Source organism: Sinocyclocheilus rhinocerous, unplaced genomic scaffold (assembly GCF_001515625.1).
Source record: "Sinocyclocheilus rhinocerous isolate Xijiao unplaced genomic scaffold, SAMN03320098_v1.1 scaffold2307, whole genome shotgun sequence".
In the NCBI taxonomy this organism is placed as follows: domain Eukaryota; kingdom Metazoa; phylum Chordata; class Actinopteri; order Cypriniformes; family Cyprinidae; genus Sinocyclocheilus; species Sinocyclocheilus rhinocerous.
The window spans coordinates 320508-341154 of NW_015642048.1; the positions used below are offsets into that span (position 1 = coordinate 320508).

At 38.3% G+C, this 20647-nt stretch overlaps 2 protein-coding genes across 4 annotated transcripts in view; both read left to right on the forward strand.

Moving 5' to 3' along the window:
* LOC107755348 (adenylate cyclase type 9-like) overlaps window positions 1-9880 on the forward strand; it is a 48289-nt gene extending 38409 nt beyond the window's left edge. Inside the window, exons 6-10 of the mRNA XM_016572112.1 lie at window positions 1627-1835; window positions 2977-3136; window positions 3628-3776; window positions 4762-4788; window positions 5505-9880. Of these exons, the coding sequence (XP_016427598.1) occupies window positions 1627-1835; window positions 2977-3136; window positions 3628-3776; window positions 4762-4788; window positions 5505-6792 (1833 nt within the window). The 3' untranslated portion in view covers window positions 6793-9880. The remainder of the gene's footprint in view (window positions 1-1626; window positions 1836-2976; window positions 3137-3627; window positions 3777-4761; window positions 4789-5504) is intronic.
* A 981-nt stretch (window positions 9881-10861) lies between these two features.
* The window catches only part of LOC107755349 (CREB-binding protein-like), a 55497-nt gene continuing 45711 nt past the window's right edge, over window positions 10862-20647 (forward strand). For all 3 annotated transcript variants that reach the window (XM_016572113.1, XM_016572114.1, XM_016572115.1), the window contains exon 1: window positions 10862-11814. In XM_016572113.1, coding sequence (XP_016427599.1) covers window positions 11736-11814 — 79 coding nt within the window. In that variant the 5' untranslated portion in view covers window positions 10862-11735. The remainder of the gene's footprint in view (window positions 11815-20647) is intronic.

Sequence of the window (20647 nt, forward strand, 5' to 3'; positions counted from 1 at the left end):
ATCCACAGCGCGAAGTTGATTTATTTTCTCAGCGACCAGCACGGATCAGCTCTAGGCATGACGAAGCGGATATCTTCCTCTTTTGGAAGGCCAAACAAAGTAGTTTCGCTTTCACAATGAAACACACAGCGTCTTCAGGACATGGCGGCGGCAACAATACTACAGCGAGAATAAAAGTTATGCCTTCTCTCTTTGCGTGAACATTTGGGAAGCGTTATGCAAATCTTCCGAGATCGTGACGTAGGTATGTGGGGGCGTGTTAGAACGAGCCATTTTAGGAGAGCGTGGCTGACTCTTAACTTTTATAAAGAATATCTCTTTGGATTTGAGACTTTAGTCTTTGCAACTTTACAGATCTTCTTTATGCACCAAGAGCTTGTAACACTCCAAAGAGAAAGGAAAAATTGAAATCGCATCATATGACCCCTTTAAGGGAATGAAAACAGTTAGCTATATACCGTTATCCGCATATGTTGACGTAGATTGATCTCTCGTCGTGTCTGAGAGAATATGCGGCATCAGATGCCGAAAGCGCCGTCATTCCGTTTTTACTTTCACGTTCTGCATAGTGAATTGACTAAGATTAAGACGTTCACCGGCATAACTCTTGCACGAAGTTTGCACGTTGCTTATGTGATACCCATCGGCTCGCCTTCATGGTTTAAAACAGAAATATTTCCAACATTGCGGCGTAAGCAATTACCCCCCTCCCCCGTATCGAAAACGTACCGAACCGTGACACCACTGTGTCTTATCGAACCGAACCGTGAATTTTGTGAACCGTTACACGTTATATATAAAAATCAAAAAGTACCTCAGTGATATTACACACACTAGTGTGGTCATTTTTCAAATCGTCATATCGCAGGTCCATGAGATCGCCGATAGATATTATCGTGCATGGGAGGGTGGGGGCAAGAGAGAGACTCCCTGTACTTGTCATAGGCTATTTCATAACTATTAGGTGTTTAAACCGTGCGTGCGAGAGAGGGAGCCTATGGAAGCACCACGAATCTAAATAATATACTTTCAAACATACTGATAAACTAACATGTTAAATACAAAAATATTTAAAACAGCTAGTTCATATATATTCGGATAAAACAGTCATACATCGCTATTAGGACTGCGCGTCCTGTGACAAGTTTGTTAACAAGTTATCAGTCTAAAAGGTCTGCAAAATCAGTCAACGATGAAAATCAAAAGTAGATTTATTTTAAAGAATTATCTCGGCAAAGGAGAAGTGCTCACTAGCACAGATTTAGACAGATTTGTGAACAATATTTGAGAGAAATAGGCCTTTTGTGTACATAGAAAAAGTCTTAGATCTTTGAGTTCAGCTCATGAAAAATGGGGACAAAAACAAAAGTGTTGCGTTTATAATTTTGTTCACTGTATATATTAAAAAAATAAAAAAATATTAAACTATAATGTGTTATATTATATAACTATAGAAGTATCTCAGTGATATTAAAATAATAAAACACTGGTACACACTCACACTCCTGTCAGAGTATGTGGATCTTCACACAATCACGCATGGACCTCTACTGGTTATTCACAGAAGTGCAGCCTCATCACATCAGCGTGTACACTTGAGTATCCTCATCTCTGCATTTCCTCCAGGTGGTGAATCAGGTGCCGGTGCAGACGTTTGCCAGTCCAGTCTTCAGCTCGCTGCTCGATGTTTTGCTGTCTTGTGCCGTTTTTCTCGCCCTGACCGTTGCCTGCTTCCTGTATCCCCTTGCTACCATGGAGACGCCCCTGGCAACCACACTCGGTCTGGCGATCACAGCCGCTCTGCTGGAACTGGTTTCTCTCGTTTTGTCCATTCGGTGAGCTGGACGTTGTCATTTCCTCTGTACTGTTATATTTGGATGAAATAAATCGAATTACTTTTGCAGTCATCTAGTACGTAAAGTGACTCATAATTTAAATTAAAATGTATATATAATTTTGATACGTATTATTTATTATAATTAAACTAATAATTTAAATCATATTAAATTATTTAAATAAATAATTTATATAGAATAATTCAACAGTGAAATGTAATCTGCAAATCTCAGAATTAGTATCCATTTTTCATACTGTACATAAATGCCTAAATCCACTTAGAGCATTTAATAAATATTCCCCCGGTTTCACAGACAAGGCTTAAGCCTAGCCCCAGACTAAAATGTAAGTCTGAGCTGTTTCAACTGAATGAAACTTGCACTGATTGATCTTAAAATATATCAGTGCCTTTGTTTTGTCTCAAGAGGGACACCAGTAATGTATTTTTTTTTCTAAGGCACGTTTATAAAAATTACTTAAATGTCCTAATTTAACTATGGCCTAATCCTGGCTTAGTCTAAGCGCTGTCTGTGAAACCAGGCCATACATTTTTATTGTTTTCTTTCATTTATGTACAAAAAATTGTGTAGAACTGTAATATACTGGTGGTTTATTGGTTATTTATTAACTAAACGTAAAACAAACTAAACATTTTCATTAGTTGAAAGAAACGTTAATGGAAATAAAATGTTTAACATATGACAGCTTGTCTGTATTGTATTATTATAATATGTTTGTTAACATGTACCATATTCATTAATGGTTGATTTTGGATATTTAATTGTTCATATTAGTCAGTTTCCCTACTTTTACATTTTATTTTTACAATTACTTTTACAGTCATCTTGTGCTAAATTAATGTGAATCTTCAAAAACACTGTTCATTTAAATAATTTATATATAATGATTTAACAGTGAAATGTAATCTTTAGCAAATCTCAAAATCAGTATCCTTTTTTCATACTTAACATTAAAATGTTATGATGCCCAAAGTCACTTGCAGAATTAAAAATGACGTTAACACGTAGTGTCTAACTGTAATGTTAGTGGTTTATCTATCAGTCATAAAATGGATATAATGTTCAGTTTATTAGTTGGGTTTTTCCTAACTTTAATGAGATCTCCATCTTTCTCCTGCAGTATGGTGTTTTGTCTGGATAATGTACAGAATTGCACTCGGTCTCTGTTGAAGCTGGTGTCAGGCTGGCTCCCGCGTCATGTGATCGGGGCTGTGCTCGTTTCACTTCCTGCTGTGTCCGTCTTCTCCCACCTGGCTTACAGTGTGCAGCTGCCCATCCAGGTGAGCAGGAGAAAAGGAAGGTGACCTCCTTAAACTGCTGCTCAAAAGTTTGGAGAAATGAATCCTTTTATTCAGCAAGGACATATTAAATTGATAAAGACATTTATGTTACAAACTTTCTATTCATTAAAGAATCCTGAAAAGAAAAAATCAAGTTTTTCACTAAAATATTATGCAGCACAACTGTTTTCAACATTGATAAATGTTTGAAATGTCAGAAATGTACTTCAGACATCTCTATCTCTACAAGATATCTTCATCTTCAAGATTGTTAATTTTCCCCCAGTTTCTTGAAGTCTATTAGATCAAAATGTGTCTTTGAAAGCCTGGTAATTGGAGGAAGAGTTTAAAGCTTCGAAGATGTTACTCTAATAATAATGTACTCTTCAGGATCAAACTATAATATGACATGCAGAACTGTACCGAGTATCTCAGAAGCCAGTGACTGATGATTGTTTAAACGTGCGCTCTTTCTTTCTCTGCTTCTGTAGGTGACCATGTTCCTGTGCTGTGCTCTCATTATTGCTATTATCCAGTACTGTAACTTCTGCCAGCTGAGTTTCTGGATGCGCTCTGCTCTGGCCACTGTATCTGGTTTGTCTTTACTCGTCGTGCTCTACAGCGCCACCACCAGGCCCAGGTCAGACATCCTCAGCCTGTTCAGCTAGCAAAGTACCAACAAACTTTACCATTATAAACTTGGTGTATTAATTAGAGGAAATGAAGATTTGCTGAAGATTTACTCGCTCTCAGGCCATCCAAGATGTAGTTGAGTTTCTTCTTCATAACAGATTTGGAAAAATTTAACAATACTTTATTTCTTAACCAGTGGATCCTCTGCAGTGAATGGGTGCCATCAGAATGAGAGTCCAAACAGCTGATAAAAACATCACAATAATCCACATGACTCCAGTCCATCAATTAATGTCTTGTGAAGTGAAAAGCTGCATGTTTGTAAGAAACAAATCCGTCATTTTAAATTAAACCATCGCTTCTGGCTAAAATGTTGCTTTCTCCAGTGAAAAAGTTGTCTCATCTGAATTCAGGAGAGAAATATGTACAGATCAAGCACTCGATGATCCAATGATCCAAAACAGATGTAAACAAATATTGTGATGTTTTTATCAACTGTTTGGACACATTCTGACGGCACCCACTCACTGCAGAGGATCTGCTAGTAAGCATGTGATTGTAAATGGAGTAAATTTCTCAGAATTTCTTCTAATGAAGAAATAAACTCAACTAAATCTTGGATGTCCTGAGAGTAAATTTTCAGCAATTTTTCTCTTTTGGGTGAACTATTACTTAAAATAAAAACTGCATTCATTATAGTTTTAGAACATTGTAAATTTTTGTGATTTGTTGACTGTTCATGATGGTACTTGTCCAACGGTGCTTAAGAATTCCATCCAATACCACCCAAAACAACAGAAGTGTGTCTGTAAAAGTCATTAAATAAAATAACTTAATATTGAAAGCAATAAATCCCACAATCCCCCACATAAACATGCCACTCAGCTTCTGTAGAGTGAATTGAAAATTCCTGCTCATCTCCGGTGGACATGTATGGTTGCTGTAGAGTACTCTTTATTTATGAATATACTGTAACTGTTTTCTTTTTGCAGCGCCACTGACAGATTTCCAGCATCTGGGTGAGTGTTTTTTTTTTTTAAACTTATGTCACGAAAACTATTCCTATTGCCGACTCTGATTTGAGCTGATATTTGTAAGATGGTTGAGATTTTACTGTTTGTATGTGAATGTGAAAATATGATGCCCTTAATAAATCATGAAATATGCAGGAAGTCATTTTATTGACATTATTAATATTACTCGAACTAAAACTAAAAGGGGCCCATATTGACATTATTAAAATTACTCGAACTAAAAGGAGCCTATTAACCGTAAGTCGACATGAAATCAAAATTCACCGTATCTAATTTCTATTGTACACTATTTTCTAATTATACACTACCAGACTTTCAAGTCGTCCCAAACACAACAAACTCACATAGGAGATATGCGACAAATGACAACGATACGTGTTCTGAATTTCGATAACTAGTGCCGTCTCATCCAGACTGCAAATTGAGGCAAAAATTGGTGCAAAGGTCATGTAGCATATTCCAGCCTTTAATCACAGGTTAATGCATGCTTAAATGTCAGAAGGTTTTAAAAAATCTATGGCATTTAAACTGCCATGTGATAAAGACAAGGTGACAAGTCCACGCACCCCTAACACCATCCATAGTTTAAGACTTAAAACATCTTAAAACTGAAAGGGTGTTTTTGAGCACCTTCTACTGTTGGTGTTATTATTCTGTAGAACACACCACTCAAATCTGAAATCTCTTTCTCTTGGCTCCAGGAACATGAGTAACCAGAGTGCCGAAGTAGATCAGGCAAGTGAGTTGGACTCTGCGCTCGACCTGCTCGTCCTAGAGACCGTGCTCTCCTTCCTCCTCCTGCTGCTGCTGGTTTGGTTTCTCAACCGGGAATTCGAGGTCAGCTACCGTCTGCATTACCACGGAAATGTGGAAGCTGACAAGCATCGCATCAAGATCCAGACCATGCGAGATCAAGCAGACTGGCTGCTGCGTAACATCATCCCCATCCATGTTGCCGAGCAGCTAAAGGTGAACCAGAGTTACTCTAAAAATCATGACAATGTCGGGGTCATCTTCGCAAGTATCGTCAACTTCAGCGAATTCTACGAAGAGAGCTACGAGGGCGGGAAAGAGTGCTACCGAGTTCTTAACGAACTCATCGGAGACTTTGACGAACTGTTGCGCAAGCCTGCATTCTCAAATGTAGAGAAGATTAAAACCATTGGTGCCACCTACATGGCGGCGTCTGGATTAAATGGGCAGCAGTGCCAAGAACAGCCACATCCGCACGCCCACCTACGTGCCCTCTTTGACTTCGCCCTTGAAATGATGCGCGTGGTGGACGATTTTAACAAGAACATGTTGGGTTTCAAGTTCAAGCTGAGAATTGGCTTCAACCATGGGCCCCTGACTGCCGGCGTCATCGGCACTACCAAGCTGCTTTACGACATATGGGGTGACACGGTCAACATTGCTAGCCGCATGGACAGCACGGGAGTGGAGTGCCGCATACAGGTTAGCGAAGAGAGCCACTGTGTGCTCAGCAGAATGAACTACGCCTTCGATTATCGTGGCACTGTAAACGTGAAAGGGAAAGGGCAGATGAGGACTTACTTGTATCCCCAAATGAACGAAGGCAGATCGGGGTCCACTCAAAGCCTGGAGCAAGGCCAGGTGGACAGTGCCGTTGGGCATTTAGAGCCCAACACACTTGCCAATACAACATCAACAACATCTGCTGCACCACTAAACCCTCCCTGCATCTCTCCCAATGTTGCCTCTATCAGTGGCCACGGTGTGCCTCAGGGCCGTGTATTAGGCCCATCTCAGATTACAGAGGAGTTGCACCAAGACACTAAGGACAATTCTCCTGTCCCCAAGCTCAAAGAAAAGGATTACGAGAGTCCTTATCAAGCACCATCGCTAAGTGGTACACAACCTCCCTCAATAACACAACTGTACACACCGTTAGCCAGACCAGAGACACCTTTACAAGGAGAGGAAGATGAAGATGTAGATGAGTGTACAAAGCTCAGGGCAGTGGAGTGATTCAGATTTCCTCCTCACCTCGGCTGACCTTCTTCAAGAGCCAATCTGCAGATAATTTTCAAGCTCTACTTCCTTCAAGGGGCTTTTCCGACCACAACTGTTGGAGTTCCAATGAGTAGCATTAGCCTGTATAGGGCATATGTGTTGATAACGTGACCTAAATAGAAAAATGGGTGCGCTAAGCATCTGCTGTGTGGATCACAGTGTAGCACAGAGGGGGGAAATGGATGGAGTTAATATTTCTGATGTTCTCTAATTTGTTTTTTTTTTGTTTATAAAGTGCCTTCACGATATGCAAGATCAGTCAAATGAACAAATGAAAGAGATGTTTGAACAAATATATCAGCATGGCTTTTTGAAGAGACGTGGACAGTGAAAAATGCGTTTTTTTTTTTTTTTGTAAATTATTCCACCTCTAATGCCATATTAGTTTGTTCATTTATTTCAGTATTTTATTTTTCTCTCTCTTTGAGACAAAATGATCGAAAACGAGCCAGTTGCTAATTAGAATCAAGATTACAGGCTAATGTTTTTAAGTTATTATAATGAATATACAGTCAGTGTATTAGTTTCACCGCTCTACTACGAGGGCGGTCACCTATATCTCATTCAAATAAAACCAAGGAAGACAAGGGCGGATAGATAAAGATGGGCTTCCGGCACTTCTTTCCACAATGCCCATATTAATATCCAGTATATCTGGCAGCAAACAATGTAGCTTTTATCAAAGGGAAGGTAAAAGTGGCTCACGCAAAATAGCAACTCATGAAATGAGGAAAATCAGCACAATCAGCCTTATTTGTTTGAATCGCAAGCAAGAAAGATGGCAGAAACCATGCTGTGCTCTCTCTCCCCTTCATTAGAGGACACAAGGGCCGGTGATTGTAATGCATTCGGAAATTCAGAGTATAATGTTTGTTGAAAACATGCTGTGTTTGGAGGTTCAGTGCATTTTTTTTGCATAAAATTTAGCCCCACAATTTAACATTTCTCATTGCCTGAGGGAACATCATACAGGATTCAAAATTAAATGAATAAATCAAATTTTTCAGCATGGCACTTACAATATTTAAGTATTTTAACACAGCAAAACGAGCGCCACTGTGTTTTCCCCTAAATATAACCAGTAAACTCCAGCCAACGAAGCCTTCAATGAAGTGGTCAGTTGAACATATTTTGTAGCTGAATTGTTTATCAGTGCATTTTAATTCATTTCATTCATTGCCTCAGAATCAGTTGTTTTTCACTGTGATCGTGCCAGCAGAGCCCGAGTTGGTATCGCCAATTCGCAATAGTTTTTATTGATCACCGTGCACTTGTGATACTAGTTCACTCCATGGCCTTGTGGAAGAAGGTTCTTGTGCTGCCATAAGTTGGCGAGCAGCTTGCAATTTTGTTATAATGTTTATTTCTGCCTACTTTTTTAGAATATCTGATAGCTTTTTTTATTTGAGTGTGTCAGTTCTGTTGAGATTTTGACAGCAGTTCTTCAAACAAATTTTTTTTTTCGACAGTTGTGCAGAGATCTGATTTTCTTTGCTTTTCTTTACCTGATTTTTTGTCTCTGATGCATTCAGAACACTAGAGAATAATCTGCAGTACCTCATGCGATGCGTCTTACATTTCAATCATCATGCAAAGCAATTTTTGTTTCTCAAAGCAAAGCAAGTCCTTTATTAGGATATGTTATCTTCTGCCATCATGTATAATGAATAAGCTTGGCTCTGAGGTTTGAGGAGGACAGATTTCTTTCTTTATTTCTGTTTACACAGCAATCACTAGTTTGTTCTCAAAAATTGAAAAAATCTTGTGCCTTTTTGTTCCGTCTTTTCCCCCTCAATTGTAACACCAGGTTGCTTCAGTGTCAAAATATCAGGGTGACTTTTGACACTGCAGCTTTCAGAACACCTGCAATATTATGTTATTGTATCATATTATTATTTCCTCTTTGATGTGAATTATAATTCCAGCCTTTAAAAAAAAAAATGTACACTGTATCTTTAAATGGAACTTTTCGGGATGGAAAAGGGATTTGATTTTGCTGTTAATTGTTTTATGGTGCACTGCTTTCCAGCCAACACATTCACCTTTGAGTTATTGTATCACTCCATTGGCTAAAGAAGCCCAGTGCTGACAGTATTGAATTATAATTAATTGTGCATAATGTATGTGGTTTTGTATTAAATGCATTTGTATTTATTGGGGCTGTGCATGAATCAGTGTGCAGCCACGGAGCCTAATATCTCAAAAGGACATATTTATGAAAGGGAGCCACTTAAAGCAATGAGAAATCTCCTTTTTTTCACCTAACGTAACAAGCACCTAAGGCCTAACTCTTGAAAAGTGCCTCAGATTCAATTCTACTAAAGTTTTATATTTAAAAAATGAACTAAAATGGAAAAGTGGGAATTTAATCTTGTTCTATGTGCGATTGTTCCCACTTTTTCACCACTGCCCACATTCTTGTAGGTTTTCTGCATTTTAGTTTTGAAAATCAAGGATTGATTTCAGTTTGGAGAATCATGTTGTTTTTATTTTCAATTTTTTTGCCATTGTCACATGGCTTTCACTGCTTAACAGTTTTGTTTTGTATAGAATTGAACAAATCTTAATTGGTCAAGAGACGTATATTTGAGTGCAAATCTAAAACCAATTTGTTTTGGTGCTCAAAGAGTGTTAAAAATGTGCCCTTAAATTTGACTTCACATGCTTTTATTAACTGCGTATTAATTATTTTTGTGCCATATATGGGAATATGTGTATACCAAAGAATTTTAATAGTGTGGGCAGAAGCTGCAAGACAGAGCTGTGGGATGTGGGCAAGATATTGTTATTGTTGATTTTTTTTTTTTTCCCAGCAGCACATGTTCTTCAATAATTTGTTCTTATGCACATGAGCCACAGCGGGTATTGATTTATTAGCCATTATATTCAGGCAAAAAGCATAATCTGTATACATTTGCACAGTGCACTCACTTTGTATGTACATATCATGTATTGTTTTATTTGATATTTATGTTTCAAAATTGATAATACATGTGCATGTGCCAGATTTCGAGAGTAGAGAAACAATGAAAAGATACCAGAAGTGGTGTGTGTGTCTGTTTTATGTGTGGAAGAAATGCTTTATTTTTATTTTTATAATGACTCTTTAAATCACGATTAACCATTACTTATTAATGTTTTTTAAATTGATACTTTTATTAATATCAGAAGAGATGTGTATGTTTGGTGAAGGTCGGGATATAATTTAGGACAAGAAAAAAAAAAATCAATAGGCATAAACTATCAGAATATAAAAATGTAAGTTTTATATGATTTAAAATTAATGTAAGTTGCACTGCTTTTCAACAACTTGTTTTAAAGCAAACTATAATATTGGCTAAATGTAAAACTATTTCAAATTCTTGTCCCCCCCCCCCAAAAAAAATAGGCATAACATGAAAATGTATTTTTGTGTTATAAATTTAAGTTTTATATATTTAAAATTAATATAATTTGCACTGCTTCTCAACAACTTGTTTTATTGCAATTTACCGGCTTAATGTAAAACTGCTTATTTATTTCAAATTCTTGTCCCAATTATAGACTGTAAAAAAATACAATTTTGTCTACGATTATTGATGCGTAAATGACATTTGAGTGCAGATTTGTGATCGTCTAGCGCCTCCAGCGGCCGCTTCGCGCGCTGACAGCAGGTTTGACGTAGGGCGTGATTGCGCTCGCGCTCCCCCTCCCCCTCCCCCTCTGCTCCGTCTATCTGGAAAAAGAAAAAAAAACTTTTTGTATCGAAGGAATCAACAGCCGCCATCTTGTCTCGGCTCGGAATCAGGATTTCGATAGAGCACTATTTTTTATTTTTGGACGCGGAGCATCCAAATCGAGGTTTGACGACACCGTTCAGCGGAAAATGACACCTTTATATTTGCACTGCTTCTCAACAACTTGTTTTATTGCAATTTACCGGCTTAATGTAAAACTGCTTATTTATTTCAAATTCTTGTCCAAATTATAGACTAAAAAAATACAATTTTGTCTACGATTATTGATGCGTAAATGACATTTGAGTGCAGATTTGTGATCGTCTAGCGCCTCCAGCGGCCGCTTCGCGCGCTGACAGCAGGTTTGACGTAGGGCGTGATTGCGCTCGCGCTCCCCCTCCCCCTCCCCCTCTGCTCCGTCTATCTGGAAAAAGAAAAAAAAACTTTTTGTATCGAAGGAATCAACAGCCGCCATCTTGTCTCGGCTCGGAATCAGGATTTCGATAGAGCACTATTTTTTATTTTTGGACGCGGAGCATCCAAATCGAGGTTTGACGACACCGTTCAGCGGAAAATGACACCTTTATATCGCTGCGAAGGAATTTTTGGCGAAAAATCCTGGATTTAATCGGCGATCGTCGGCCACAAAACCTTCGTATATCTGATTTCCCCTTCAGAGCAGCGCTTGCGTCCGTGTTTCGCTCCGAGCGGTTATTGTTTACCGGACGCTTTTGGAGGACAGACAGCGCCGAGGGGACTGTTTTGCAAAAATATCTCATTTTTATGCAACCGTGCATTTTTACACAGAGCCAGACGATTTTTGCACGGAAAAAATTGACGTCAGAAAATGTATCGCGTGCCGTTGCAAAATTAACGACGCTCGCGCGCGAGGACTCCTGTGGATATTTTATTTGGGATTTAACGTTGAATTCGCGGAAAGGAGGCGTTTTCTCTCGGTAATATAACGATGATAATGTGGGTGTTGGGTGTTGGATTATCATGGGGTGAATGGTGGTGGCGACGCGGGGCGCTGTTGCTGCTTTTTTGAGAAAATCCTCCGCCGAGGCGCTCCACACTCCCCACGTCTTTCAAAAGTAAGGTAACATCTGTTTTTCTGACGAAAGGATCCTTCGCTTTGATTTTTCCCCCACAACATTCGGCCAGAAGCTCATTTTAATCGCAATGGCTGAAAATGTGCTGGAAGGTGGCCCTCCGAGCGCGAAGCGGGCGAAGCTGACAGCACCTGCTCCGGACGCTCCAGGTAAAAGTCCAGCAGGCCTGATCCCAAACCTGCTAAATACTCTTCTGATCGACTCTTACGAAGCACTACAACACACGTATTCACGCGCCAGCTGTCAAGCGAGTCCAGAAACAGCCCATTAAGCGTCACCTCTAAATGAAATCGTCTGGTCACCCTCATGCTGTTCAAAACTCGTTTGACAGTAAAGGAGAAACGAGCTTTCAATGCATGTCTTTACATACACTGAAAGTCAGTGGTGACTGACATTTTGAGGGTGAATAAATAATGACTTTGAATAGACTTGAGTTACTAATGAAACTAGCATTGCGAGAATAATGCATCTAAAGTTTAGGGAATCAAGTAGCCTAATAGTTATCGTTCAAACTTTTGTGCATTTAAACATCCAAGTGCTGTCCATCTAATAGGCCCAGATGACATTTTTATAGCGTATTGCATCAGTCTGTCCATCATCACATTCATCCTTCAGGGTTCTTTCAGATCAGCACGTGGAAAGAGCTCCAGCTGAAAGTGCGTGAAGGACGGCGACAGATCCATGAGAATGTCCCAGGACAGTTTCTTGAAAGTGAAAGTTTTCGTTTATGGTCGCTATTATTTATGAATCATAAATATGCACGGTTATTGCTTACTTAGGAGGTTCACGCGTTATTAAGGTTCACCATTTGCATTTAGATCTTTTATTAAAACAACAACAAAAATAACATGTTTTATCATGCGTTTGACGTTGATTTTGTTGAAAGCGCTTCTTAAAAAAGTTTTCAAAATTAATAATCTTTCACAAAGCAAATATTCATATCAGTTTTCCAGAAAAAGCGTTTTTGTTTTACATGGGGCGGGTCGTCTTTCATGGGCGCCGCTATTGAGGTCACATGACCAACCGTGTCGCTTTACAGAACATAAAGGTGGATGTTTATCTAAACTTGACAAGGCAAAAACTTACCGAGTGCACTTTTGATACTTTAAAATATTAAAACCCCATGGCTGGCCGCTTGAAAAGCCAAACTAGCGCTTTGTGAGTGCGCAGATGTCTCTCAGTTTGCCTTAAATGTGGCAAGCACCCCTGCTATGTTCAGTGGGATGAATTTTGCTCAAATTATGAACATAAACACAATCCAGGCCGAGTTCAGAGACATGCCAATGTGTTGTTTGTGAGCTTGCTTGTCTAAATAGTTGATAATTGTGTGCTTCGACTTGTTAACCTGTGTTGCCCAGTTAGAAGAGTACTTTGTTGTATTAGCTTGCAAACCTGTTACTTTTAGGCCCGTTTGAAGCGTCACCTCAGTTGTCATTAACCACATGAATGGCTGTAGTGGCCTTCGCAGTGTGCATGCTATAGGCCTAGATTAGCATCATGTGTGCGATGACTAGCGCTCAAATGTGTTAAAAACTCTGCACATACAGGCTGCATAAATTCAGCATCCCCTCGTTTATGCTAATCAGCATGTAATGCATCTGATTATCTATGCCTGCAGGCAGCTACTAGTGTGTTTGTATGTAAACTTGAGCTCTCGGTTTAAAAGCCGAGAAGTCTTGTTGCACCTGTAGAGACCTGTTTCTGTGGCTTCTGTGCTGTTCATTCACAAAGTAGCCTAGTGCTTGTTGGACCATCACACGCTTCAGCATCCATCTTGCCTACGTACGTTCAGACTATATTTCTTCATGATATGATTATTTTGACAGGTGAAGTGTGTAATTTGTTTCAGGAAGTGTTTTTCCACCATCAAGCCAAACGATTCCAGTTGCGCTTGGACTTGAGCAGTGCGGATACAACGCCTCTTGTGACGTGATCATGGTTTTCTAGAATAGTAAAGTATTTTTCCACACCAAAAAAACAACTCTTGAAAACTCATCATCATATTATGCAGTTAATATTTCGTATTTATATATATCGTATTATATATATTTGCAAGTTTAGGGATTTTTTTTTTTACCTTTATATTCTGAAAGTTCTGTTTAAAGCAGCCCTAAACTGTGCACTCTGGCTCCCATTTTCATTTACATTTTCATACACTAATGTATTTTGATAAAAAATTCAGTGCCTAGTCACCTCGTTCAAAACTGGAAGAAAGCTTTGGTGATAATGTTGCTGAAGCTATCGTGAGTATAATTGTTGTTTTTGCCATGTTGACTTGATAAATATGTCAGAAGAGCTTTTTTAGTGCAAATATTTAGTAACTATTCAGTTTTCTCCACAGACTCGCTCATAAAGCAATAATAAACATATGCATGTTCGATTGAGAAGGTAGTCATATTTACAAGTTTACATGCTTTACACATTTACAACTGGATGATATTTTTCCAGTTGACAAGATAATTTCAGATCTACAGCGGCTCTACCAATCTGATCGAAATTGAATTTGGTTCAGTTGGTTTGGAGTTTACATGAAGGCTTTTCAATACGAGTACGAACAGATAACATATATTCTAGGTAACATATATTCTAATCCATTTGCCAAAATTTGGGTCGATGGTGGAAAAGGTTCTAATGGATTTAAAGTTCTAAAGTTTGCAGCAGGAATTTTTTTTAATCTTATTTCCACAATTTTCTGCACAATTTTTTTTTATTTTGCACTAAAGAATTTACTATTAATACTTTTACTGTCATTTATACTAGACTTATATAAATACAAAGTGATTATTAGTAAGTTTTTCTTGGACATCAACAGAAAAAATACAGCAGATATCACTGGCTAGTCATTCAACAGCCAGGTAGACAATTAGTGAGGTTGACTTGATCTTTTTTTTGGTATTTTTATTGGCGACACTTCACTTAGCATCCTGTGTTTTACCTGTTTGCATTGTAAAAATCTGTAGGAAAATTCACTTTAAAGGTGACATATCATGAAAATCGAACTTTTCCAGGTTTTAAGTGCTATAATAAGGTCCCAGGTGTATCTACCAACCAAGGAAACGTGAAAAATATTAACCCAGTAACAGTTTTGGTAAGCCTTTTTCTGCAGGCGTCTAAAAAAAACAAGCGCGTCTGATTTCGCTCCCCTAGTGACGTTGCAAAGGGATCTCATTATAATATTACCGCCCCTTAATCTGTAAGCTTCCACCCACGGTGCCGTCATTTTGATTTCACAGGCGACAACGGTGTACCAGTTCTAATGCCATGGCGAAAGTTTGAGCAAAACATGCTAACTGTTCTGTCTTTGGCTGCACAGACGAGCACAGAACACTATTTAGAGTCCCAGCCTCAGAGGAGACAACAGAGCAGTGGATTTATTGATTTATTTACTGTATATTGCTGCTGCCACACAGATCTAAAATAAACATGCAATTTATTTCCCAGCTGTTTACCTTCACAGACATAACCGACTGTTTTTGTAACTCGTGTGTTTTTAACGTAAACTTGTGTGAATGAGAACTTAGTTTAGTACTCACATGCTGTGACAGCCGCTTTCTGTCTGTGTGCTTCGGATGTGTGCACTCAGAAAACCGTATATCAGAAGTTTAAACTAATATGATTTAAAACTAGAGGTCGACCGATTGATCGGCTGGCCGATTAATCGGCCGATTTTTGGCATTTTTTAATCAATTGGCATCAGCCGATTGTGCTGCAAATTAGGCTGATTTATAGGCAGGCACATCTGCGGGCAGCTAAGCGTTGTTGCGGAACACCGGAGAATCTCTCTCTGGCTGCGTGAGAGACGGAGCAACTCACACTCTGCAGCTGCTTCTTGTTCACACACAGCTTCAGCTAATGATGGCAGGGCAAAACAGACCGTTTCGAAAGCGTAATTAGATCCTTTAGAAATCATTCTGTTAGTCTGATTTGGTGCTTAATTATTATTGGTACTCGTTCAGTTCAATTCAATTCAAGTTTATTTGTATAGCGCTTTTTACGATACAAATCGTTGCAAAGCAACTTTACAGAAAATTAAGTTTCCACTATATTTAGTAGTAGCTTATCAGTGGTGATTGTCAGTTTATGTACATATGGCAGAAATGTATGGAAAAATCAAGTAAAGACGTAATCAAACAGACGATGAACACTAATTACGTTTTACCCTACTAGAATTGATGCCGGAAAGTTATCATATTCATAAGTGCAACTAGTCATTTGCATGTGAAAGTAGTATGCAATTCAGACGAAACTTCTGGGCTGATTATATAACATGCACGTTAACTTTCCTCGTGAAATGTGTGTGTAGGTCCGACAAAAGCATCCACGATGTCATCGCTCGTGGCCAGCGCACTCTTAAGCAGTTATGAGCAGCAGGCTGTGTAATATGTGTGAACTCTTTTATTTTTGTTATCACTTGGCCATTTGACTTATAGCAGTGTCCAGTGTTTCCCATACATTGAGTTAATACTTTGTTGAATAAACTGATCACTGCACGTTTCAAAATTAAAATGCAGCGCTGGTGTTTTGGCAAATCTGCCAAAAAAAATCGGCATCATATATCGTAGTGCTGTGTTCAAAATATCGATACGACGATGTATCGTCACAGAGATTTGACGATACGAGTATCGATACAGCTGGCCCTGTATCGATACTGTGGCACGTGTGCAGCAGTGGACCGTGCTTAATTTGTTTAAAATTTTACAACGTTTAAAATTGAGTAGAAAAGTGCGAGGTTTCTAAAAAAGAATGAATAGAACATATATAGGCTACAACAAGGTTTAACCTGGCCGCAGAGGAAAACAACTGGGTTGCCTGATATAAAGAAACGTAATCCCCAAAACAGAGCTTTACACTTGCGCAATACGGAAATATCTGCTACTTTGCTGGTGATACACAGCCCTAATATATCGGCCATCGGCTGCCCTGATTTCTAAATATCGCCATCGGCATCGGCCAGTGAAAAACCCATATCGGTCGACCTCTATTTAAAACGCATTTCAGCGCGATAAACATGATAATCAGAACCAAAACAGATGTTTTTTAGCAGGTCCGAGCTGTAATGACGCAGCTCTATTCTGGAAAAGAGGGTGGGGAACAGCAGCTCATTTGCATTTAAAGAGACAGGCATGAAAAACAGCATGTTTCTGCTTCCACTCAAAATAGGCATTTTCAAAATGATATAATAAATTATCTGTGGGGTATTTTGAGCTGAAACTTCACAGACACATTCTGGGGACACCAGAGACTTATATTACATATTGTAAAAAGGGGCATAATATGTCTCCTTTAAAAGCACCATTGGCATTTAGATAGACGCCATTGGCGTCCTGCAGTTTTTTTTTTTTATGTCCTGTGACAAGCGTTGCTATTTTAACATATCAAGACTTTTAAAAATGCATTTCAAACCCTTTGCATTTTAGCCGTTTTATAATAAGTCATAAATCATACATAAATGCACATAAAAACATGACCCATCTTGGTATGGTGAACCTGAAACCAGTCTAATTGTACAGGGTTTCCTTAACTGATCAGTCAACTAGTAAGGAATCAGCTAAAAGAGCAACATCCCTAACACTCCCAACAGGCCACACAACAGTCAGCTAAAACTTAGACTTCTGCACTGAGTTAATTAACTCACACACATGCCTTCGCTTAGAGCGCTTGAGTGCTGCATACCAGAGATGTGTCCAGCTGTGCTGTGAACATGCTTTGAGACATCATGCTGATCAAAGAATATAGCCAGAGATCTTGATATGCATGAGTTAATGGATGTTTACATGGCTGTGGTTGATTTGTTACGATAATCATAAACTGCTGAAATATATAAATAAAACAATGTATAAACAAAAAAAGATCGGAAAGGAGAATTAATTTAGTAATTTTTGTATTTTTTATTTATTTATTTATTTTTAGCTATAATGTACTCTTAAAGGTTCTCTTGGTTCCGTCAAGAACCTTTCCGGTGAAATGTTCTTTATTTGGGGATAAGGTTCTTTAGATGTTCTTCACACTAAGAAAAAATGGTTCTTTTCAGAACTGTTCTTTGTGGAACTCCAAATGGTTCTTCTATGGCATTTTTGGGAAAACACCCTTTTGGAACTTTTGTTTTTAAGATTTCATCTTTAGTGGCGGTGCTTAGAAAAGGATGAATTTAGATACATAAATTTTCAATGATGATGTCGTGTGGACAGATAGCAGTTAGCCCAGGGCGCTAAATCAGGTTTATTCTTTCCTAAATTCTGCTTTATTTTTTTCCAAAATTCACAGAGCATGCATGTTTAAATATAAGTCACAGATATTAGTATATATTATTATTTGAGTTTGATTAATTGTACAGCCCTACTTTTGATTTATTCATTCAAAATTTGCCCAGTTCCATGACATTTCACATTATCATCACGTGTAGCTATGGAAAGCACACAATGCAGGAATAGAAATAAACAAGATAGTCCTTTAATAAATCCACAGACAGGAGAAACGCAGGGAAATGTGGAGACCGAAACGGAACATAACTGTGACGGTTAAACAGTAAATTCTGTTTTTTTTAATAACAGGGTTTCATGATTCTGTTCACATATTCTGCATCACAGAAATAATAGGCAAATGGTTCAAATGGTTAAAGTGACTAAATTACTAAAAAGGAAAAAGTGTGTGTCATATACTGAATGAATAAGGATCACACACTACCAGAATTATAGGTTCTGGCTCTGACTTTCGGCAACTAGCGTCCAGACCGCAAAATCTCGGCAAAAATCTCGGCAAAAGTTGCATAGCTTATTTCAGCTTTAAGTTAGCCCTCTTTGAAAAGTTGTTTCTCTAAATTCATCCTTGCTTTGTAACAAAATCACTGACCTAATACATTTCAAGACACTTACTGTCATACTAAATGTCTTTGAGCAGTGTTCCCTTTATTATGTTAAATTAATGTATATTTTTTGTGGTCACTATTACAGTTTTGGGCAATAAAAGTTCACAGTTATTTAGTGTAATTTATTGAATATTTATCGGTTATCTAAGCTTTTTTTCAGTTGTTCCAATTGTTAATATTAACTTTTTGAACGTATTAGAAGTTGTCAAAAGTAGGGTTGCAAAGAGGCGGAAAATTTCTGGTAAGTTTCTGGAAATAGTCTAGAATTTTTGAAGGATTTTTTTGGACATTTTTTTGGAAAGTTTCCAAAACTATTCCACCCCTTTGCAATCCTAGTCAAAAATGACTCACTATACAGTACACTGTGTACTTATACTATGCAATATGTACTAAACTGTCTAGTGGATGAATTCAGTAAGATTATTTTGTCATCCAACATCAGAATCTGCTAGCCCCTATGTAAGGTAATATGTGACATTTGAGTGCATGAAATATCCAGCATGAACTTTTCTTTTTGGAATTTTCAGTGTGAACACACTACTCAAACTCTCTACAAAGCGGCATGGAATAGTGTGTATGTACGTGATTGTGAACGCATCTATAGTTTTGCAAGGTTATTTTAACTAGGCCTGCACAGAGCCTGACGTATTCCCCAACTTTGCATCTTCATTTATGGATTTGGTGGCGACTTTCTGGCTAACTGTAGCGTCACAAGTTAAATTTTACAGATTTTCCCTACAATCATTTCAGAAAATGTGGAAAAAGTGTGTCGTTTCCATTTGGACTTTGTTCTAACGAGATGGCTGAAATTCGTTTCTCAAATGGCTGTCGTTTGAAGCTCAACATGCCATTCTGGTCTGTTACGGGCTTTTTGTGTGTTTTTGATGACCGAGGTGTGACAGTCCCTTCCTGGGTGACAGATGTACTAGAATGTTCCTTTTCTTAAATGAAAGCTCTTTAAAACCCATCAGCCGTCCAAACTGATGTGTTACAGAAGTCAAGCAGAATCAAGAGGGCTGGAGATATTTCACTAGAGTAATTCTGGCATGGTACACCAGTTGTGTGGGGTCATTTAGTGGTGTTTTAGTCTGAAAGCACAGATCTGGAGCATCTCAGTGGTGATAACACATCACAGGACAGTCAGACCAAATTAAATCCACTGTCTTTAGAGAAAACACACTCAGAAGCCAACCAAGCCAAGCACAGCATGGATTTTTTGTGTGTGACTAAGACCACAGAGAGATTTTGACATATTTCTGTATTTGTTACATGAAACCTTACATATTTTGGGTTGGTTGTTTGAAGTACTAGTTGGCTAGTTGCTTTTCAGGAGCCGTGTTACAGAAACCTCCTTCTATCTTCTTAGAAACTATAGAATTTAGAAACTTGGTCAAGAATTAAGACATTTCTAGAATACAGTTAGGCAAGTTCATGGTCAAGTCCACTAATAAAACTATGAATTTTAACTTTTTATTGTGCAAAAGTTTGAGAGCCTTCATAAACAAAAGCGCTTTGAATTGAAGTCTGTAAAATGTCATTTTCTTGAAGTTTGCTGAAGGTCAACTTGCGAATGGGAATTGATTTTGAGAACTTCTCCGAGAGGGTGTTAGCATCCCAACAGTTACTGCTAAAGCGCAACATGCCATCTGCATGATAAAATCATCTGAGAACTTGCTTTAATTGAATTTTCTTGGATTTTTAAAAATAATACCTCTAAAGCTAAAAATCATAAGAATTAGTTATGCACCATTTAAAGGGGTCATATGATGCGATTTCAATTTTTCCTTTCTCTTTGGAGTGTTACAAGCTCTTGGTGCATAAAGAAGATCTGTAAAGTTGCAAAGACTAAAGTCTCAAATCCAAAGCGATATTCTTTATAAAAGTTAAGACTTGTCCACGCCCTCCTAAAACGTCTCGTTTAAACAACCCCACATGTCTACGTCACTGTGTGGGAAGATATGCATAATGCCGCCCAAATGTTCACACAAAGAAAGAAGGAGTAACTTTTATTCTCGCTGTAATATTGTTGCCGCCGCAGTGAAAAAGTGAAAAGTGACGTGACATGTGGCCAAGTATGGTGACCCATACTCGGAATTAGTGCTCTGCATTTATCCCAT